Source organism: Hyaena hyaena, unplaced genomic scaffold (assembly GCF_003009895.1).
Source record: "Hyaena hyaena isolate Hyena2069 unplaced genomic scaffold, ASM300989v1 scaffold_58, whole genome shotgun sequence".
Classification (NCBI taxonomy): Eukaryota; Metazoa; Chordata; class Mammalia; order Carnivora; family Hyaenidae; genus Hyaena; species Hyaena hyaena.
Genome location: NW_024080689.1, coordinates 4,242,141 through 4,260,534, shown reverse-complemented (window position 1 = coordinate 4,260,534; position 18,394 = coordinate 4,242,141). Strand labels below are relative to the sequence as shown.

The 18,394-nt window shown below is 59.2% G+C and overlaps 3 protein-coding genes across 3 annotated transcripts in view; 1 reads left to right on the top strand and 2 right to left on the bottom strand.

The window, feature by feature from the left end:
* CTDNEP1 (CTD nuclear envelope phosphatase 1) overlaps positions 1 to 3,933 on the bottom strand; it is a 7,215-nt gene extending 3,282 nt beyond the window's left edge. Inside the window, exons 1-4 of the mRNA XM_039231614.1 lie at positions 3,117 to 3,933; positions 572 to 638; positions 357 to 475; positions 35 to 106 (exon numbers count right to left, since the gene is read on the bottom strand). Coding sequence (XP_039087545.1) covers positions 35 to 106; positions 357 to 475; positions 572 to 638; positions 3,117 to 3,218 — 360 coding nt within the window. The 5' untranslated portion in view covers positions 3,219 to 3,933. The remainder of the gene's footprint in view (positions 1 to 34; positions 107 to 356; positions 476 to 571; positions 639 to 3,116) is intronic.
* A 381-nt stretch (positions 3,934 to 4,314) lies between these two features.
* Positions 4,315 to 10,445, top strand: ELP5 (elongator acetyltransferase complex subunit 5). The gene is made up of 8 exons (XM_039231615.1): positions 4,315 to 4,493; positions 4,652 to 4,712; positions 4,800 to 4,880; positions 6,899 to 7,119; positions 8,507 to 8,688; positions 9,145 to 9,234; positions 9,365 to 9,465; positions 10,076 to 10,445. The coding sequence occupies exons 1-8, from the start codon at positions 4,451 to 4,453 to the stop codon at positions 10,188 to 10,190; spliced, it is 894 nt and encodes a 297-aa protein (XP_039087546.1). The 5' UTR covers positions 4,315 to 4,450; the 3' UTR covers positions 10,191 to 10,445.
* Positions 10,446 to 10,718: 273 nt separating this feature from the next.
* On the bottom strand, positions 10,719 to 12,967 carry CLDN7 (claudin 7). Its single transcript, XM_039231544.1, has 4 exons — positions 12,226 to 12,967; positions 11,372 to 11,536; positions 11,184 to 11,268; positions 10,719 to 11,088 (listed from the first exon to the last, which is right to left on the bottom strand). Exons 1-4 carry the CDS (start codon positions 12,446 to 12,448, stop codon positions 10,926 to 10,928), a joined length of 636 nt encoding a protein of 211 aa, XP_039087475.1. The 5' UTR covers positions 12,449 to 12,967; the 3' UTR covers positions 10,719 to 10,925.
* Between the last annotated feature and the right edge of the window lie 5,427 nt (positions 12,968 to 18,394).

The window sequence follows — 18,394 nt, the reverse complement described above, 5'->3', positions numbered from 1 at the left end:
CCCCCCCCCCCCCCGCCAGTGCCCCCAAACTCACCACTTCTAAGAAGAAATCCACATGAGGCCTCTTATGTACAAAAAACCGGACGGGATGTTTGTCTATTACCACCTGTAAAGGAACAGGGAAGGGCTGGGGAGTGTCCTGGGCACCAGAGCACAGGCCTGAAGGACACACACCCCTACCCGCCGCCCCCCTGACCCTCCCCACCACCACCACCACCGCCTGCTTCCTTCCTTCTGGCTGCCGCTGGTCCCAGAGAATGGGGACAGGAACAAGACGCTGTGGGACTGGGAAAGGAAGTCCAGGTCTGATAGGAATAACAGACACGACCAGCCCGTTACCTCCCACCCCCACGCACCTTGAGGATGAAGTCAGGGGGTGTTCCAGGCCGGACAGTGGGCCTCAGGACCCCATCGTGATGGGAGTGGATAAGCGTCTCATCCAGATCCAGCACCAGGACCTTCCTCTTCACCTGGCCTGAACCACAGCGGCAAGGGTCATACCCTCCAGCCTCCAGCGCACACCGGGAACCCTCCCTCACCTTTCCGGAGTCTTCCCAGCCAGCACACTCACCGAGCCGGTTCCGGGACACAGGAGATAAGGGAAGGATGTCATATCGGACAGTTTGGTACTGAATTATCTAAAAATAGCAAGAGAGGGGATTAGAACCCTTGACGAGGAGATCTTGACAAAGGAACGTTCACCATGTGCTGGGCATTGAGGAACCGACTGACGATTACCTCTTTCAATTCTCAAAAGCGTAATGACAATCATATTATACCAACAACAGTAACAGTAGCATCGCCGCGTCTACTTCAACAACGGAGAGACTGAGGCTTGGCCAGGTTGTTGCCTTGTGTAAGGCCACATCGGATTAAGAACTGTCTCATTTGGTCATTTGTCCCCGCAGGTAGAACGAAAGCCTGGCGGGAGCGCTCAGTCCCAGCCGTCTTCCCAGGACAGTCACAGGGTGGGCGGTTAATATCAGAGTGGATGCAGCAGTGAAGCTGGGGCCGCTCCAAGGCAGTCGGACCTGAAACCTGCCCTCTCAACCGTGATCCCACCCCGCTCGGCAAGAACAGAGACATGCGACCCCCCTGCCAGGAGGTGCTTGGGTACCTAGGGGGAATGGAGGACAAGGAGGGAAGCCAAGGGTTGTTGGGTCAGCTAAGTTCCTCTGGCTGGGGGCCACCAGGCCTATTTTAACCAGCCACCTGTCCATTTCTGTCTCTACCGGCCAAGTCACAAGTGGCAGAGAACCTCCGCTCTCCGCGCTGCCTCCTTATTCCGGTACCCAGGCAGGACAGGGCGCACTGGGAGGCCCCGCCCACCAGGCTGGCAGATAAGGTGGCAAGAAGGCCAGAGTGAATTAAGGGCTGTGAGAGGCATCAGGAGGGGACAAGGACGTCACCACCTCAACCTTACAGCTCCTCCAAGCCTTCTCTGGAGGCTCCTGTTTCTAGCACTCCGTTCTCTTCCACGCAAGCCTAGCAGTCCCTTCCTCTGCTCTTTTCTTCTAGACTTCAGTCCATCCCTAGTCCCCAGCCTGGCCAGCACCAGGCTCCCCCCTTGCCAACCACGGCGCCCTGTCCCCCGAGTGTCCAGGCACCTGCCCTTCTCTCCTCCCTGCAGCAGGATGAGGGCCGCAGCAGCTCGGGTGTCCGGCCTGCTATCTCGGGTTGCACAGGCTGGGCACGTAGGGAATGCTCCAGGCATCTGCCAGCGAGGGGGTGGGGGCGGGGGGAGAGGCCCGATTGGAGGGGAAGGAAGGGGAGACAAAAGGCTGTGGGGTCAGAGCTTGCCCAGAGGGGAGCAAATCTGCCAAAAGCTAGCCTCTGGAGGGCCTGGAGTTCTACTCTACTCCTTGCATCCAGAACAGAAATTTCAGGGGCGCGGGGGGCGTGCTCAGAGCCCAGGCAGACAGAACAGTGACCGCCGTGTAGAGGAAACCCCAGGAGCCAGCCCCGCACACACCTCTTCATCTTTGACCCCAAATTCTTCCGGGCTCCCAAAGCATTTCAGGTAAACAGCCCTGCCTATCGTTGGGGCCACCCAGACACGACCCTCACCTTGAGTCAGGAAGCGGAAGGTGTACGTAGACTAAAGGAGACACTGAATCCGAGGCAGGGCCCCTTCCCCCAGGTCAGAACGTCATCCACGACCACCACCACCCAGGCCTCTCTGGAGACTCTCTCGGACCTTCATGGTGTTACTGACACACACCAAAGAGCACAGGGCCAGAGAACTTCCGCGCGTCAGCTCACCCAGTTCTCCCCAGTGGCTAGAACACGGGAGCACAGTCGCTATAGGATGTTAGCCTACGGGAGCTCTGACCTTGGAGAAAAGCTCATGGGGGAGGGAACCCAGAGATACGTGGGCACGTGCAGAGCCTTCCCTGCCCACAGGACTCCTCTCAAACTTGGGGGTCTCCTGGCAAGGCAAGCCCGCCCTCCCCTTCAAGCCTACAACTGCCAAGCACTGTCTTCTCGCAGACACCCAGACATCAATGTGCTCCTGTCCCTAAAGCCCAACATAAAGCCAACCTTCTCAGTCCCAGGGCCTCCATGAACCCAGATGCCCACACTACAAATAAGTTTTCGGGGCCCTTTGTGGAGGAGTCCCCGTAGAGCGGATGGCAGGGGCTTCTCCCGAGTTCCCACCTGTGTTTGTCATGTAGGCTCGCCCACCCACACCTCTTCCCTGCCACATAAGCCCGACTCCCCCTTGTTCCCAGACCTAACACACATGGAGGCTCTTAGTAACGGAAAGGTCTGTCACAAGCCCAGGCCGACAGAGCCGGGGCCATCAAACAGGTGTTCCCCTCCCCTTGGCCTCTCTAACAACTCCAGCTTTCCTAAACGGCGCCCCACCCACCACCCCGGCCCCCAAGAATTGCCACATCCAGTCTCCAACTAGCCCCCCCCCCGATCTCGGTTGTCCTCCGAGGGTCTCCCCCTCCCTATTCCACCCCATGCCCAGCTAAGGGCGCCCCAACCCTCTAACGGGAAAAGCCGCCGCCAGGTCTCCGTTCCGAAGCCCAGAGGCCCGACACTTTCCGAAACCCTGTGAGCACCGCTGACACAGGTTCCCACCGCCACCAGCGCCCACCCAGGCTCACCGTGCGGATCTGCCTCCGCAAAAGGTAAATGAAGAAGCTCCAGAGCTTGGCGGCGAAGGCCACGAACGTGCGCAGCCCCAGCAGACACTGCGTCCGCATCATCCCGATGACCCCGGCACCGCCGGCCCCGGGGCCCCCGCGGCCCAGCTCCGCCAGCCCCCCGGGGGCAGCCCCCCGCCTCCGGGAGGGGGAACGGGGGCCCCGAGTGGCAGGAAAGGCTGCAGAGAGGGGCACGGAGCGGGCGGCTCAGAAAGCCACCCCCGGCGAGGGGAAAGCCCAGCGGAACCGGGAGCTGGGGGACAGGCGTGGGCAGCCCGCGGGGGCCCACATGGGCGGGGAGTGGCACCGACGGCTTCGCTGAGGTCGCGGGCCGAGACGGGTCGGGCTAGGACGGGGTCCTCAGAGACCGGGAGGGAAGGGGATGCAGAATTGGGGGAGGGGGCAGTGGGGGAGGGGGCCGGGGAGAAGGGAGGGAGGGAGAAGGGAGGGGGAGGGGAAGGGGGGAAGCAGAGGTGGCCCGCTGCGCAGGCGCGTTAGGGGGCTGCCCGCGGGAAAGGGCGGGCGGGGGCCGCGGCGCGCGAAGGGCCGCGGCGGCGGCGGCGAACGGGCAGCCTAGGCGGAGGAGCGGGGAAGGAGGGGGAGGGGGAGCCGAAGGGCGCGGATGGCTAGACCGGAGCGGCCTCCCCCTCCCCGAAGTCGGGGGTGCCTTAGCCGCTGGGAAGCGGGGCTGCAGCCTCTGCAGCCTCTGCAGCTGGATTTCCCACTCTGACAGGCGCCATTTTACCGCCCTAAGGGCTCCCTCCTCCTTTCTTCCCCCCTCCTCTTCCCCTCTGACACTGCTTCCGGTGGTGACGTGTATTCGCTTCACCGGGACTAAAGTTCCCCTTCCTCGGTCTATGGGGGCGGGTAGGGGAAAGCGGAGTGTGCTCCCGACAAGGCCGCAACTTCGCGCAAGCGCGGAAGGTGGCAGCGGGGCGGGCCCCGCCTAGAGCGCCGTGGGCGGGGCGGAGTGACGTCACTCGTCACCCGAGTTTCGGGCCGTCGGAGGGGCTCGTGCGACCGCCTGTCCCTCCCGCCGACAACTGCCCCAACGGCTCATCCGGCCCCAGTCGTGGAAAAAATGTCCTGCGTCTGTGCGCCGGAGCTCGGGAGGGGCCCCTCCGCGTGAGCGCCCCCCGGGATATTGGACATAATCACCTCTCATTCCGGACCGGGCCGGGTCTCGGTTGTGGGCGGACTCATGGACGCCCCGCCCCTTTCGCCCGGAGGGGGCGGGGCGTCGGGCCGTGACGCCATCAGAGGGCGCCAGCGGAGGGCCCGGCCGCGAGTGGGAGATGGAGTCGGTGTTGGCTCTGCGCGGCCTGGTGCTGCTGCGGGGTGAGGGCCAGAGGCGCCGGGGGTTGCGAACCGGGGCTCAAGGGGCGGCGGCGGAGAGGAAGAGCCGCGTGCCACCGGCGAGGGGTGGTCGCCAGGGGTCGTTGAGGACGGAAACGTCAGCGTTCTCACGCTGGTTCTCCGTCCCTCGCTCTCCCCAGACTCCGTGGAGTGGGAGGGGCGCAGTCTCCTGAAGGCGCTTATCAAGAAAGCTGCGTTGGGGTGAGTATCCCACCGCGTTCCCCCCGAAGTCCCCGGGAAGGAAGCCTGGGCCCAGCTCTGTGACACTCTCCTTCATCTCTGCCTTAGTGGGGAGCAGGTCCACGTCCTGGGCTGTGAAGTGAGCGAGGAGGAGTTTCGTGAAGGTTTTGACTCCGGAGTCAACAGCCGGTAAGCACAATATTGGGAGAGTGGTTGCTGGGGCGGGGGCGCGGGCTCCAGGGAAATTGCCCTGCGGCGTACTCATGGAAGGAATGGAAACGGGTCTTTCTGGAGGCGAAGATTCCCTTTTTTTTTTTTTTTTAATGTTATATTTATTTCTAGGAGAGAGAGAGACAGATCTAGCAGGGGAGGGTCAGAGAGAGAGGGAGTCACAGACTGAAACAGGCTCCAGGCTCTGGGCTGGCAGTCAGCACAGAGCCCGACGCGGGGCTCGAACCCACGAACCGCGAGATCATGACCCAAGCGAAAGTCGGACGCTTAACCGACTAAGCCACCCAGGCGCCCCGGGAGGCGAAGATTCCTAAAATTAGTGGCGAGTTAATGGAGAATCCAAAGCATGGGCCGTAGAAGCAGAGGGAAACGGAGCACAGTAAAAGGCTGACGGTATAGTTTCGCACCAGAAGCTACTGGGGGATAGAAATGAACATATTCTGTGTTTTGAGGTATTCAGAATCTGGTGATGGTTAGTCCAGATTTGTACCGACACTGGCTGCAAGCTACTGAGTGATTTGTTATAGAGGCAAAGGGAACAGCCTGTGCGAAATTAGGGGCATCCAGGAAGGCACGCCTGTTCAGGAGGTGGAAGAGCTTCCTGAGACCAGGCAGGTAGCAAAGGGTGTCAGCGTGAAAATGAGTTCAGCTGTTATACCAAAGGCAGTGAGAGTCATTTCAGCATGTGAGAGGAGAGTGACAACCTCATACCCGTTAGACTGCTCCAGCCGCCAGTGTGGAGAGGGGGTTTAGAAGGGGGCAGCCTGGAGACAGGAGGGAAGGCTCCTGCGGTGACACTCAGGGGTGTGTGCGCACGCGCGTGCTGAGCAGCAGTTACGAACCAGGTGCTGTGGTAGGTAGAGTGAATGAGACAGACGTGATCTCTAATGTACCTTAGGGAAAGGCGATGGGGGATGACAGGTCTGCCTTGAGATAGTAGCAGAATTCCGGGGGAAAGTAAGAGGACTCTAGCAGGTAGAATATCCAGGGGTTACAGACTGGTGTGGAATGGAGGCCAGGAGACTCCGGAGCTCACCGGTGTGCCTGGATGAAAACGATTACTTCCTGATGTAGATAGCTCCGTAGTTTACGTCTCTGTTCAGCTCTGATTTTTATCAGGCCCTGTGACAGAGGCGAGCCTTCGTGTTAAGGGGGCATTTACAAGAGAAGCAGAAGATAGAACAGAGGTGTCCAGAGACAAGTTTGGCCACCAGGAATCCGATCCCTGGATTTCTAAGCCACGCCAGGCTCCTTTTCCTGTGGAAAAGAGCTGTTTTATCTCTAGTTAGTGCCACACGACCTAATTCTTTTTTTTTTTTTTAAACGTCTTGTATTTATTTTTGAGAGAGAGAGACAGCATGAGCAGGGAAGGGTCAGAGAGAGAAGGGAACACAGAATCCAAAGACAGGCTCCAGGCTCTGAGCTGTCAGCACAGAGCCTGACGTGGGGCTCGAACCCACGAACCATGAGATCACGACCTGAACCAAAGCTGGACTCTTAACCAACTGAGCCACCCAGGTGCCCCCCACACGACCTAATTCTTGATCTTCTCTAAACTGTCCTATGGGCAGGAACCATGTTCCATGTCCTGTCCTTTCTCTGTTCCCCCAGGGAATGACCCAAGTCAGGCTCCACTCAGGAGATGCTTGATGGTGATGATAACTAATGTTTATCAAGCATTTCGTGCGTGTCAAGGATTGTTCTAAAGATCAAACGGTTGGGATCCATGCATTCGTTCTACAAATGAAGAAGCAGTTTTAGGACAAGTAGTTTATCAGTTAGTGGGCTCGGGTAAAGTAAAGCCACGCTTGCAGCTCAGGGCTTCCTGACCCCGAAGTCTGTGCTGTGTACATGGTCATGTCTCTCTTTTATTATTAGCTTTAAGTCGCAGAGAGCCGCAGAGATCACAGGGTGAAGTTCAAGAGCAAGGGGAGGGGGCAGTGTTACTGAGTCGGTCTCCTGCTTTCCCTTCCCAGGCTGGTTTACCATGACCTCTTCAGAGATCCTCTCAACTGGTCACAGACTGGGGAGGCCCCTCCGGGGGGGCCCCTGGGAGCCTTGCAGGTCACGTGCAAGAGGGCCGGCCCTGGTCCTGTCACAGTTGCGCTCGACTCGCTGAGCTGGCTGCTGCTCCGCCTCCCCTGTGCCGCTCTCTGCCAGGCCCTCTGTGCCCTGGGCCGCCAGCACGCCCACCCCGGTGAGGCCGCCCTCGTCACGCCTGCTCACATACCTTCCCCTGCCTGGGAATGAGCCCCTTGCCCTCTGAGAAAGAACGCAAGTAGGGATCGCCACGCGGGCCTTATTCCATCTCCTTAGTACTTATTGTAGTTCCGGACTCCTCCGTAACGCCATCTACAATCGTTCGTTTCTTCCTCTTCCAAGTTCGTTCTTACTCATTGGTTTTGTTCGGTCACGCAAGAAATAGGAATTGTGTGCCATGCATCAGGCATGATTCTAGATAACAAGGAAGTACAGGCTACCTGTAGTCAGGTTCTAATCTTCCAGGAGCTCAGAACCCAAAAAGGATACAGACAAGTAAGCACTCACAGGACAGTGTAATAACAGCCGTGATGATAAAGGAGCATACACAGAGCGCCCTAAGGAAAGAACTGTCTGGAAGAGGAAGGGGTTAGCCAGGCAGATTTGGCCAGACCAGGGGCCCTGGGAGTAGCCCTGAAGTATACCGTGGGTTCTAGAATGGACCATGCAGTCAGCTACCCAACTTGGTGTTAAGGTGCTTGAATTGCTCTGTGTTTCAGTTTACTCTGTAACAGTGGGGGGAGGAGTGAATTTACAATATTAGGGTGAACTATTTGGGTTATTTTAACGTTAATTTTTGAGAGAGCTAGAGTGTAAGCGGGGAGACGCAGAATCTGAAGCAGGCTCCGAGCTGTCAGCACAGAGCCTGACGCAGGGCTCGAACTCCCGAACCCTGAGATCGTGACCTGAGCCAAAGTCAGGTTAATCAACTGAGCCCCCCAGGGGCACCTGTGATGAGCCATTTAGAATCGCTGTTCTGAAAAGAAATTTTTTTTTTTAATTAAAAAAAAAAAAGAATCGCTGTTCTGGTAGGTCGAACACGGAGGAGGGTGAAGTGGTAGCGATTTGACGTGCTTCGGCCTGAACACACGACATTTGTGAGGATCGAACACGGAAGCATCTAGTACATGTGTGCGCATGCGCCCCGCAGAAGGGAACAAAGGCACTGACTGGGATCACAGTCAAGTTCCAAAAGCCAAAAGCCGCAAGTAGTTGAGCGTGTGAGAGATGAGGCTGGAAAGTAAGCAGAGACGCAGAAGGAAGGACTTAACTCCGTCCCAAAGGCCATGGAGCAGGAGCTCCCAGGGACTGAAGTCAGGGTGGGCCTCTCTCAGATCCTGGCTCAGATTCACGCCGGGGGCTGGGGGGGCAGAGGACGCTCTGCAGCCGGGGACCTTCACCACGGGAAGTGAGGATTGTGGTGGAGCCACGACAGAACGTGGGGCTCCCGTCCCTCCTCCTCCTCCTCCGTCCCCGGCCTCCAGCCTGAGTGTCCCCCCACCCCCCGTCGTGCCCACACTTGTCCACGCTTGTCGTCTCTGCAGGCGGCGGCCCCGCGGGGGAGCCGGTGCGTGTGCTGGGCCTGCTGCATGGCGAGCTCCATGGCCCGGGCCCCCGGGGAGCACTGAGCAGCCTCGCCCAGGCCGAGGTGACCCTGAGCGGCACAGGGGGCCAGGCCTCGGCCCACATCCTCTGTCGGAGGCCACGACAGCGCCCCAGCCACGAGGTCAGGAGAACCCCGGGGAGCTCTGGGGGTTGGGGGCAGACCAAAGGGGGGTCTTGGCCCAGAGAACAGGGAGAAAGCTGCTGTGACGGAGCGCTTCCCTCCTAACCCTCCCCGCCGCCCGGGAGGTGACTGTCTTGTTACCCCCTCGCCCAGAGTTACAGAGTAAGTGCTAGAGCCAGGATGTGAACCCAGGATTGCCTGATTCGGATCCCGTGAGCTTAACCAAGAGGACATCTTGTCTTCCAAGAAAGGGCAGAGAAGGACTGGGCGCAGTTGTTGGGGGAGAAGGAGCGAGTCCACACTAGAGCTTGGAGGGAGGGCCCAGAAGGGAAGAGCGGGAGCTGAAAGCCGTCACACTGATGATGGGGCGGGGGGTGGGGGGGGGCCCAAGTTCTTCTCTCTGGTTTGTTCCATGGAGTGGGAAAAGCCTCTGTTAATACTCTTTCTTCTCCCCAGACTCTGTGCTTCTCCATCCTGCCTGACTTGAGCCTGGATCTCCAAGGGGGGCCCCCGCTTGAACCCCACCCAGATCCTCACAGGCCCCCGGTATCTACCAGCGCCAGAACAGGGAGTGGAGTGTGGGGGTCTGGTGAAAGGAGAGACTGAAAGCTGCCGGCGTGGGGGTCGGGGGGTCAGGGATCCAGCCACGCGGTGGCAGCATCCTTTGTACCTGCAGGTGGACCCCACAACCCACCTGACGTTTAACCTTCACCTGTCCAAGCGTGAGAGGGAAGCCAAGGATAGCCTGACGCTGCCTTTCCAGTTCAGCTCCGAAAAGTAAGGCTGGGGACGGATGCCTGGGTTCCTGACCGGAGCCCCGCATCTGGGCCTGAGAGGCGGGGTGAGGGCACGTTATTGATTAACCTCTCAGACTTTATAGGGGCTGAAGTCCGCGTCCGGAGACAGGCCTGGGGAGTGGTTCTCTCCCCACTCCTGCCCCAGCAAGGCTAAAGGGCCTTTATGTTTCTCTCCTCGCCATCAGAGCCTTGGGTCACAGAGCAGCTGGCTCTGGGCTGAGCCAGATGAGACGCTGGGGGCGCGGCCCTGCCCCTCTGTGGGCGCAGTGTTACCGGGAGGACAGGAAGCTGCCTGGGTGTGGCAGGGACAGGCTCACGGCAGCTGCAGCGCATGCCTGTTCTGTGCCCGGCGTGTGGGTGGGTGAAGCAAGACCGAGGCAGGATCCTTGCCCTCCAGCGCTGAGAACGTAGGGTGGGGTTAGGAGAGCGGCGTCCGTATCTGCCCCGCTGCCAGCTGGGGCTTCTGGGCTCAGGAAACACGCGGGTCAGAGAAGGGACTTGGAGCAAGAAAACACGGAAGCCAAAGAGGAGGGAGGCGGTCGCCAGGAAGAGAAGATGCGGGCGCCCACCCTCCCCACCTCTCCCCCCAGGCAGCAGGCGCTGCTGCGCCCCGGGCCCGGCCAGGCCGCCGGCCACATCTTCTACGAGCCCGACGCCTACGACGATCTGGACCCAGAAGACCCGGATGACGACTTGGATGTCTGACTGGCGGACTTGACCAGCCTGGAGTCGGAAGGGAGGAAGACGACCTTGGACCCGTGACCATCCTTGCCTTGTTTGCCTGGCCGTACCCGTCCCTGCCCCGCCTCTGTCCCTGTGTGTGTGGAGGGCCTGCCCCCCCACACTTCAGAGTCAGGAAGAAGCTTCTAGGCGGGACAGAAAGTGGGAGGGGGCAGAGGGACAGGTGAGAGAACAGAGACCCCTCCCCTCGCAGCCTAATAAAGTCTCTATTTTTTTTTTTTACTAAGAAGGAAACTTTGGTAGCCGCGTCAGCGAGAGGAGGAGTGGAAGGGGGTGAAGAACGGGAAGAGGGAGGGGGGCCAGACACCGGAGGGGGGGGCAGCAGTGTTGGGGCCCAGGTGTCCCGGACCGGTGCCCCAGCAGGGCCTTGCACACCGTTGGTGCTCACTACGTGCTGGGGACCGAAGCAGGCGCACTCCTGCGCTCCCTGCGAGGATCTGGGTTGAAAGAACGCAGGGGCCTCGAAGGGGGAGCAACCGCCAAAAAGCCTACTTTCCAAAAGTTAACTTTTTTATTCTGTACAAAACACACCCTCCCCGGTTTTTGGGTCCTTCGCCCACCCCCTCGGGGGAACTGTACACGGTGCGGGCACAGGGGGGCGGCGCCTCTGCTCTGCCTCGGCCCCCCCCCCCCACCGGCCGCCTCAGGTACCCCGGCGGCGCGCGGTCGGGCTGCCAGGCCGGCCCCGGGGGTCCCCGCTCACACGTACTCCTTGGCAGAGTTGGGCTTCGGGTAGGAGTGGGGTGCGCGGTACCCAGTTTTGCTCCCACTCCCGGGGCAGGAGCAGGAGAGCAGCGCGCCTCCCAGGATGACCAGGGCGGAGCCCGCCCAGCCGATGAAGATGGCGGGGCCGAACTCGTACCTGCGGGGAGAGGGGGGTTCGGGTCAGAAACGCGGCCCTTCCCGGTGGGGATCCAGACCCGCCGCCCCTTTAGGAGCCCGGCCTCCCGTACTCACTTCACATTCATGGGCACCAGCGGGTTATAAAAGTCTGTGACAATCTGGTGGCCGTACCAGGAACAAGCTGTCAAGGCAGCAAGACCTGGGGGCGAGAATGACACGCAGGTTAGGACCCCTCGCGCACCCTGACACCCTGTCGCCGCGGCTCGAGAGGACGGCCCGGGGCCCGCGGGCCCGCTGCTCACCTGCCACGATGAAGATGATGCCTCCGGTCATGGCGATGCGGGCCTTCTTCACTTTGTCGTCGCCCCCGCAGCTCGTACACTTCATGCCCATCGTCGCCACGAACATGGCCAGGAAGCCCAGCACCAGGGACACCACCATGAGGGCTCGGGTGGCCTGTATGGCCGCTGCGGGGAAGGGGGAGGGACGCCCTCATCGCGGGAAACCCCTCGGGCGTCCAAGCCCCGCGCGCAGCGGGAGGCTCCCGCCCTCTCCGGCTCCGCGGCCTTCCCGCTGCGCCCCGCCCTCTCTCTGCCCCAGGACCCGCCCGGGGCGCGAGGGTTTCGGCGAAACCGCCCCGGCTGGGGCGGGCGGGGGGGAGGGAGGGAGAAGGGGCCCGCGGGCCGGGGAGGGGGGGCAGCGGCCGGAGGCCCCCCCCCAAGGGCCGCAGATGGCGGCCCGCGCGGCCCAACTCTGACCCCCACTATCGCGGCCACCGGGTCTGTGGCTTGAGCTAATCGGCCGATAAGATTACAGGCCGCAGGCGGCGGCCCACGTCTGACGGCGCGCACGGCCCCTCCGCGGACCCGGCGCCCCCCGCCCCGCGCCGCCTTTTGTCCGAGAGAAAAGGGCGGGAGACAGAGGCCGCCACCCGCGCAGGGCGGCGGGAGAGGAGAGGCTGGGGGGGGGGGCTGGGCCGCGGAGGGGGACGGCCGAGACCGACGTGCAGCCCCCTCCCCACCGCCCCACCGCCCCACCACCCCGGCCCGGCCGCTTCCGCGCCCCGCTCCCCGGCAACCCCGGGCGTCGAGGCCCCGCGCCCCGCCCTGCGCCCTCGGCCCCGGGCGCGCCCGCCCCGTCGGCCCCGCGGCCTTACCCGGCAGGGCGAGCACCGAGTCGTACATCTTGCAGCTCATCATGCCGGTGCTCTGCGTGACGCAGTCCATCCACAGCCCCTTGTACATGGCCTGGGCCGTGATGATGTTGTCGCCCGCGTACGAGCTCATCTGCCACTGCGGGATGGCGGTGGACGCCACCAGGCCCACCCAGCCCAGCAGGGCCAAGGCGAAGCCCAGCAGCTGCAGGCCCGAATTGGCCATCTTCGCCCTCGGAAAAGCCTGGGGACGCCGGGCGGGCGACCCTGCGCGAAAGCGGACCCGCCTCGGGGGGGCAGCCCCACAGAAAGAGACGAGTCACCCAAAGAGAAGTTTGGGGTCGAGCGACCAGATCTTTTTGTCACTCGGAAACAACAACAAAAGCCCACAAATCGGTCCTTCAGGCGGGGCGAGGGTGTCAGCCGAAGGGTCGGGCGACGCGGCGGACTGGTGGTGGGAAGAGCGATCCTGCAAGGCCGGGCCGTCCCCCTCCGGCCTCCCCCGCGCCCCTACCCAGACAGAAGGCGGAGGGGCTGTGTGCGCCCGGTCCTGGGTTCTGGAAGTCCCCGAGGTGCCCTGGGCTGTCGGCCTGAGGCTGCAGGGCGAGGAGGCTCGGCGGCGAGCGGGCAGGTGCGGGCGGACAGGTGCGGCGCACCTGAGTATATGTACGGCGGCAGGGGCGCGCCCCCGCGGGCGCCGGGAGCGCGGGGGGGAGGCGGGACCGGAGGGCGGCCGAGGGTGACCTGACGTCACCGAAGGGACACTCACCTGAGCCGGAAGTCCTGGCCCCCACCCCTCCTTGCCCAGGTGAAGAGGAAGAAACCTGAGCGCCAGGGTCACGCCCCTTCTCCTGCCCGGCTTGGATTGCGGGTCAGGAGGAGGCGGGGGCTGCCCCCGAGTTCCAAGCTGGGAGTCCCCCCCCCTCCAGGCCGGACTTCCCTGGGCACCGGGACGCCCCTTCCCTTCTCCCCGGCAGGTGCGCCCCCGGGACTCTGCGGCACCGGAGCCGGGGGACGCCCTGCGCCCCTCGGCCCCGCCCTCCCCACCCCTCCCCTCCGCCGAGACTCTTAGTTTCTGCTCTAGGCGCTCTTTGTCCTGCCCTATTTTCGCCCCCACCCTCTGCTCCTCTGCTCCTCCAGTCGGCTCTCCTGAGCGTCCCCACCTTCTCCCATCCCTCAGAACTCCCCTGTTCCGCGGCCACCTTGGATTCTGCGTTCGCAGGGCCACCCCCCAGCAGCGCCCCGCGGCCGTGCCCCCTGGCCTGGCCGCAGCGTCCTATCCTGCCCTCCGGCTGACACCTGGCTTCCAGGCCCCCTCAACGCCCCCATCTTCTTGGCTGTCCTTTCCGATTCCCTATCCATGACTGCGCCGGCCCTTAGTGCCCCACCTCCAGGGGGTCACTATGCCCCCCCACCCCCCGCCCACGGCAAGGGTCCTTCCCAGCTAGAGGAAGAAAACGCTGAGGCCAGAAATCAGCAGAGGGTGGGGAGCCGGGTCAGGCCTAGGTGACATTCTTGGCCACACCTGTCGTTCAGTTAGTTCCCTTGGAGATTTTCCAAACCCGTCTTCCACTTCCCCCCAGCCCGCGCCGGCCTCACACACACTTCCCTTTCCTTCCTTCCCAGCCTGGACCCGACTCTGTGCGCCTTCCCTGGTCCTGCGGGGCTGTCCGCCCTGGAGTCTAACTTGGAGCCCCTGCTCGGCCGAGGCCCCGAGCGCCACCTCCCTGCCGCCCGGGGCGGGGGGGGGGGGGGGGGGGGGCGGCCTCCCTACCCACCTCTCCTCTGCTCCCAGACCCACACCTTCCCGAGCCCCTCTCCGTGTCTCTCTCCTATTTTTTCCCTCCACTCGCTCACACTTCCCATTTTTCTTCCTCCTCTCAAACATTTCTCTGTAAGGCTGTCCTTTGATGCAGTAAAAATATTAAAGGGCCCCTGTACTGAGCTAATTACCTGCTTTTCTATAAAATGCAGAATTTAATGAACTCTTCGCAATTCATTTTTAAGTACTTTTTCATTGATGCTGAGGCTTTTTTCTAAAGCTATCTTATTTTTTATAATTTATTTTGAGAGAGAGAGTTTGAGCAGGGAAGGGACAGAGACAGAGGGAGAGAGGGAATCCCAAGCAGGCTCCGTACTGTCAGCCTCTGAGCCCGATGTGGGGCTCGAACCCACAAGCAGTGAGATCATGACTTGAGCCAAAATCGAGTCAGAAGCCCAACCAACTGAGCCACCCACGTGCCCTGCGTTTTTGGGTTTTTTTTTTTTTCCTAAGGTGCTTTCCAGGTCCAAAATGTTATGTTTCTCGTTACTGAAGTATATGCAGCTTGTCGCAAGTTCACTGGCATGACCTGAGCCGGCCCACGACCTCCACCTCTTGCCTGCACACACCCCTGCTGCCTCCAAACCCGCCTCCCTACCTCCCTGCCTGTCCTCCTGAAATCTGTCCTCCGGGAGTGAACTTTTTTGTCTGTTTCAAACTTAGGTCTTGTTACTTTCTGTGTAAGATCTTTAAAACAGCGCACACCGTGGGGCGCCTGGGTGGCTTAGTCGGTTAAGCGTCCGACTTCGGCTCAGGTCATGATCTCTCACAGTTCGTGGGTTCGAGCCCCGCGTCGGGCTCTGTGCTGACAGCTCGGAGCCTGGAGCTGCTTCATATTCTGTATCTCCCTCTCTCTCTGACCCTCCCCTGCTCCACGGTCTCTCATCTGCTCCTGCTGCCCCACTGGGGCAGTGTGGTGGCTCACCGACAGAGCCTCGGCCACACGAGCCTTCCCGCTGCTCCTGACCTATACTTCTTTGACTACTTTCCTTCACAAACTCTGTCCTCCAGGCCCGGATGCTCTTTGCCATGTCCCTCTGCCCTTCTTCCTCCACCCGCTAACCGTCACATCTCTCAGCCATCAGCTGGAGTGTCGCTTCCCCTGGGAGGCCTGGCCTGACCCCCGCACCGCACCCCAGCCTGAGTCATACCCCTCCGTGAATGCGCTCACTCACCGCTACTTGGCCTTTAACTACGACTTCTTATCACAGAAACTGTTTACTCTGCGTGCCTATTTATTCAATGTCAGTCTTCCACTGGTGATGCCTCCGGGTTTATCGCCAATAAATATTTGATGAATGAATGAAAAAAAAAACTCTACAAATTAACAATATTTTCATCCACTTGTTCAACAAATATTTCCCGAGTGCCCATGTAAGGCAGCGGGCCCTGCGCGTGACGCCAGACACAGATGAGGACACTGCCTTCCCGTCACTTGGATTCTAGAGGGAGGAAGCAGACAATAAAGACGTAAACAAGGTGGCGCATGTTTTAAAGGCAATAAAATCGGGCAGTGTGACGAGGTTGGGTCCACTGGAGGAAGACCTTTCGAGGAAGTGACTTGCAGGGAACCAGCTAACAGAAAACCACGTCGGTGAGGGCAATGGCAAGTGCTGACAGCCTGTGTTGATGGCCCATTTGCGATTTCATGGTACTCACTTATTTTTTAATTATTTTGTCGTGTTTATTTATGTTTGAGAGAGACAGAGCATGAGCAGGGGAGAGGCAGAGAGAAAGGAAGACACGGAGCCCAAGGCAGGCTCCAGGCTCTGAGCCATCAGCACAGAGCCCGATGCAGGGCTCGAACCCATGAACCGTGAGATCATGACCTGAGCCAAAGTCAGACACTTAACCAGCCGAGTCACGCAGGTGCTCCTCCTGTGGTATTAATTCAAAGCAGGATCGCTCAGCCTCAGCACCACTGACATTTGGGGCCAGATAACTCCTTGTTGGAGGTGAGTGTCCTGTTCATTACAGGATATTTAACAGCGTCTTTGACTTCTATTGATTAGATGCCAAGAGAACCTTCCACCGAGCCCCAGGGTGACAATCCAAAATGGCTCCAGACATTGCCAAATGTCCAGGTGACCGACGGGAGGGGCAAAACGGCTCCCGGCTAAGAGCCACCGACTTAAAGTGTGGCCAGGCAACGTCACGGCTGCTTTGCTCCGGTAGCCGCCAAGTTGGGTACAAGGAGCAAGGAGACGGATGGTTGGACTTGACCGCGGTTGGGATTTGGCTAAAAAGAAAGTGGAAGGAGTTTGAAGTATCTGCACGAGAGCGTTTTCTGTGTTCGAGCACGGATGTAAGTTGGGTCGTAAGGAAAGTAAACACTCAAAGGGTTGGGGGAAGTGGAAAGCAGGCTGCGCGGCGTGGAGGTCTCCGCGAAGAGAAGGGAGCGCCATTCCTGAGAAAATGAGCTGGCGGCTGGGAGGGGACCGTGGGGGGGTGGGGGGAGGCTCGAAGGCATGGCACTGGGGGAGGCTGTTTGGGGAGACACCAAAGCCCAGGGCAGGGACCTGAGGAGGGGCCTCCGGAGGCTATGGCTGGCTGGAGCCTCACTGGTTTTGAAGTCGACAACAGTGATGACGGGAAGAGAAGGGGAGGAAGACGAGGAGCTGAGGAGCCGGTGGTGAAGCCATCAGAGAATGTGGGGGAACGACCAGGCTGGAAGCCGCTGGCAACAACCAGACCCCCAAGAGGGTGATACCCCTGCAGATGCGATCTTAAAGGAGTGGAGCATTTTTTTTCCAAATGTTTTTTAATGTTTTATTTATTTCAGAGAGAGAGACAGCATGAGCAGGGGAGGGACGGAGACAGAGAGACGCAGAATCCGAAGCAGCTCCAGGCTCCGAGCTGTCAGCACAGAGCCCCACGCGGGGCTCGAACCCACGAACTGTGAGATCATGACCTGAGCCGAAGCTGGATACTTAACCGACTGAGCCACCCCGGCGCCCCAAGGAGCGGAGCATTTTGAAGGACGAAGGAAGAGGAATGGTCTAGAAGTACTGGTGGGGGGAGGTACTCCAGCTCCCGCCCCTGAAACATGAGAAATAAGACCAAAAATGAGCCTCTACTAAGAGGCCCTGATGGAGTGGCGCCTGGCGGTCCAGGCAGTGGAATTTATCACTCTTGATGTCCGGGGTCGTGAGTTCAAGCCCCACGTTGGGTGTGGAGATTACTTACATATATAAAACTTCAGGGGCGCCTGGGCGGCTCAGTCGGTTAACCTTCCGACTTCTGCTCAGGTCATGATCTCACAGTTTGTGAGTTCGAGCCCCACCTCTGACTCTGTGCTCACAGCTCAGAGCCTGAGCCTGCTTTGGATTCCATGTCTCCCTCTCTCTCTGTCCCTCCCCGACTCATGCTCTTTCTCTCTCAAAAATAGATAAACATCTAAAAAAATAAATACAACTTAAAAAATAATAAAGAGTAAGACATCACAAGCAAGGACACGTTCTCCCAGGAACCGAAGTCCTTCGCTATTAGAAAAAATCCATCCATGTTAATCCACCACGTTAATTGACCAAAGAAATAAAATTATATGGTCACCTCCGCTGATAACTTTTAAAAAGCATTTGATAAGGTTCAACACCTACTTATGATAAGAACTTCTAGCAAACAAAGATTAGAAAGGAAATTCTTATACCTCATGAAGAAGTTTTAGGCTCAACTCTTTTATTTTTGGGAAAAGGATAAAGAAAGTCACCATTACTGCTTTTGTTTGGATCAAGTTCTGGACGTCTCCATCACTGCTACAAAGAAATACAAGAACTAGGTAGCGCAATGATTGAAAGGGACAAAATAAAACTGATTTGCTGATGTTATAACTGTGTACTCAGAAAAGTGAATAGAGGGGCGCCCAGGTGGCTCAGTCGGTTAAACGTCCGACTTTGGCTCAGGTCATGACCTCATGGTTTGTGGGTTCGAGCCCCGCATCAGGCTCTGCACTGACAGCATGCGGAGCCTGCCTGGGATTTTGTCTCTCTCTCTGCCCCTCCCCCCTTGCTCCTTATAACTCTCAGAAAGAAAGAAAGAAAGAAAGAAAGAAAGAAAGAAAGAAAGAAAGAAAGAAAGAAAGAAAGAAAGAAGAGAGAAAAGGGAATGGAATCAAGAGACACTATTAGTACCAGCAAGGCCTTCAGCAAGGTTGCTGTATACAAGAGCCACTTACCAGGGAAAAAAAAATTGCTAGTATTTTACTACCCCAGTAATAACCAGTTAGAAAATATAATATAAAGTAACATTCAATTTGCATCAAAATTATAAAGCACCTAAGACTTAGCACCTCAGTGGGGAAAAAAGAGTTTAATTCAAATAAAGGACATAGATGACTTGGAAGAATAGAGA

What these genes read in the sequence shown, in the direction of transcription:
- ELP5 (XM_039231615.1), top strand. Translation starts at nt 4,451, where the DNA reads ATGGAGTCGGTGTTGGCTCTGCGCGGCCTGGTGCTGCTGCGGG. An exon ending in CGGCCTGGTGCTGCTGCGGG is followed by an intron (nt 4,494 to 4,651) that starts GTGAGGGCCAGA and finishes CGCTCTCCCCAG; the next exon opens with ACTCCGTGGAGTGGGAGGGG. An exon ending in ATCAAGAAAGCTGCGTTGGG is followed by an intron (nt 4,713 to 4,799) that starts GTGAGTATCCCA and finishes TCTCTGCCTTAG; the next exon opens with TGGGGAGCAGGTCCACGTCC.
- CLDN7 (XM_039231544.1), bottom strand. Translation starts at nt 12,448, where the DNA reads ATGGCCAATTCGGGCCTGCAGCTGCTGGGCTTCGCCTTGGCCCTGCTG. An exon ending in CTCGGTGCTCGCCCTGCCGG is followed by an intron (nt 11,537 to 12,225) that starts GTAAGGCCGCGG and finishes CCTTCCCCGCAG; the next exon opens with CGGCCATACAGGCCACCCGA. An exon ending in CATCATCTTCATCGTGGCAG is followed by an intron (nt 11,269 to 11,371) that starts GTGAGCAGCGGG and finishes TCTCGCCCCCAG; the next exon opens with GTCTTGCTGCCTTGACAGCT.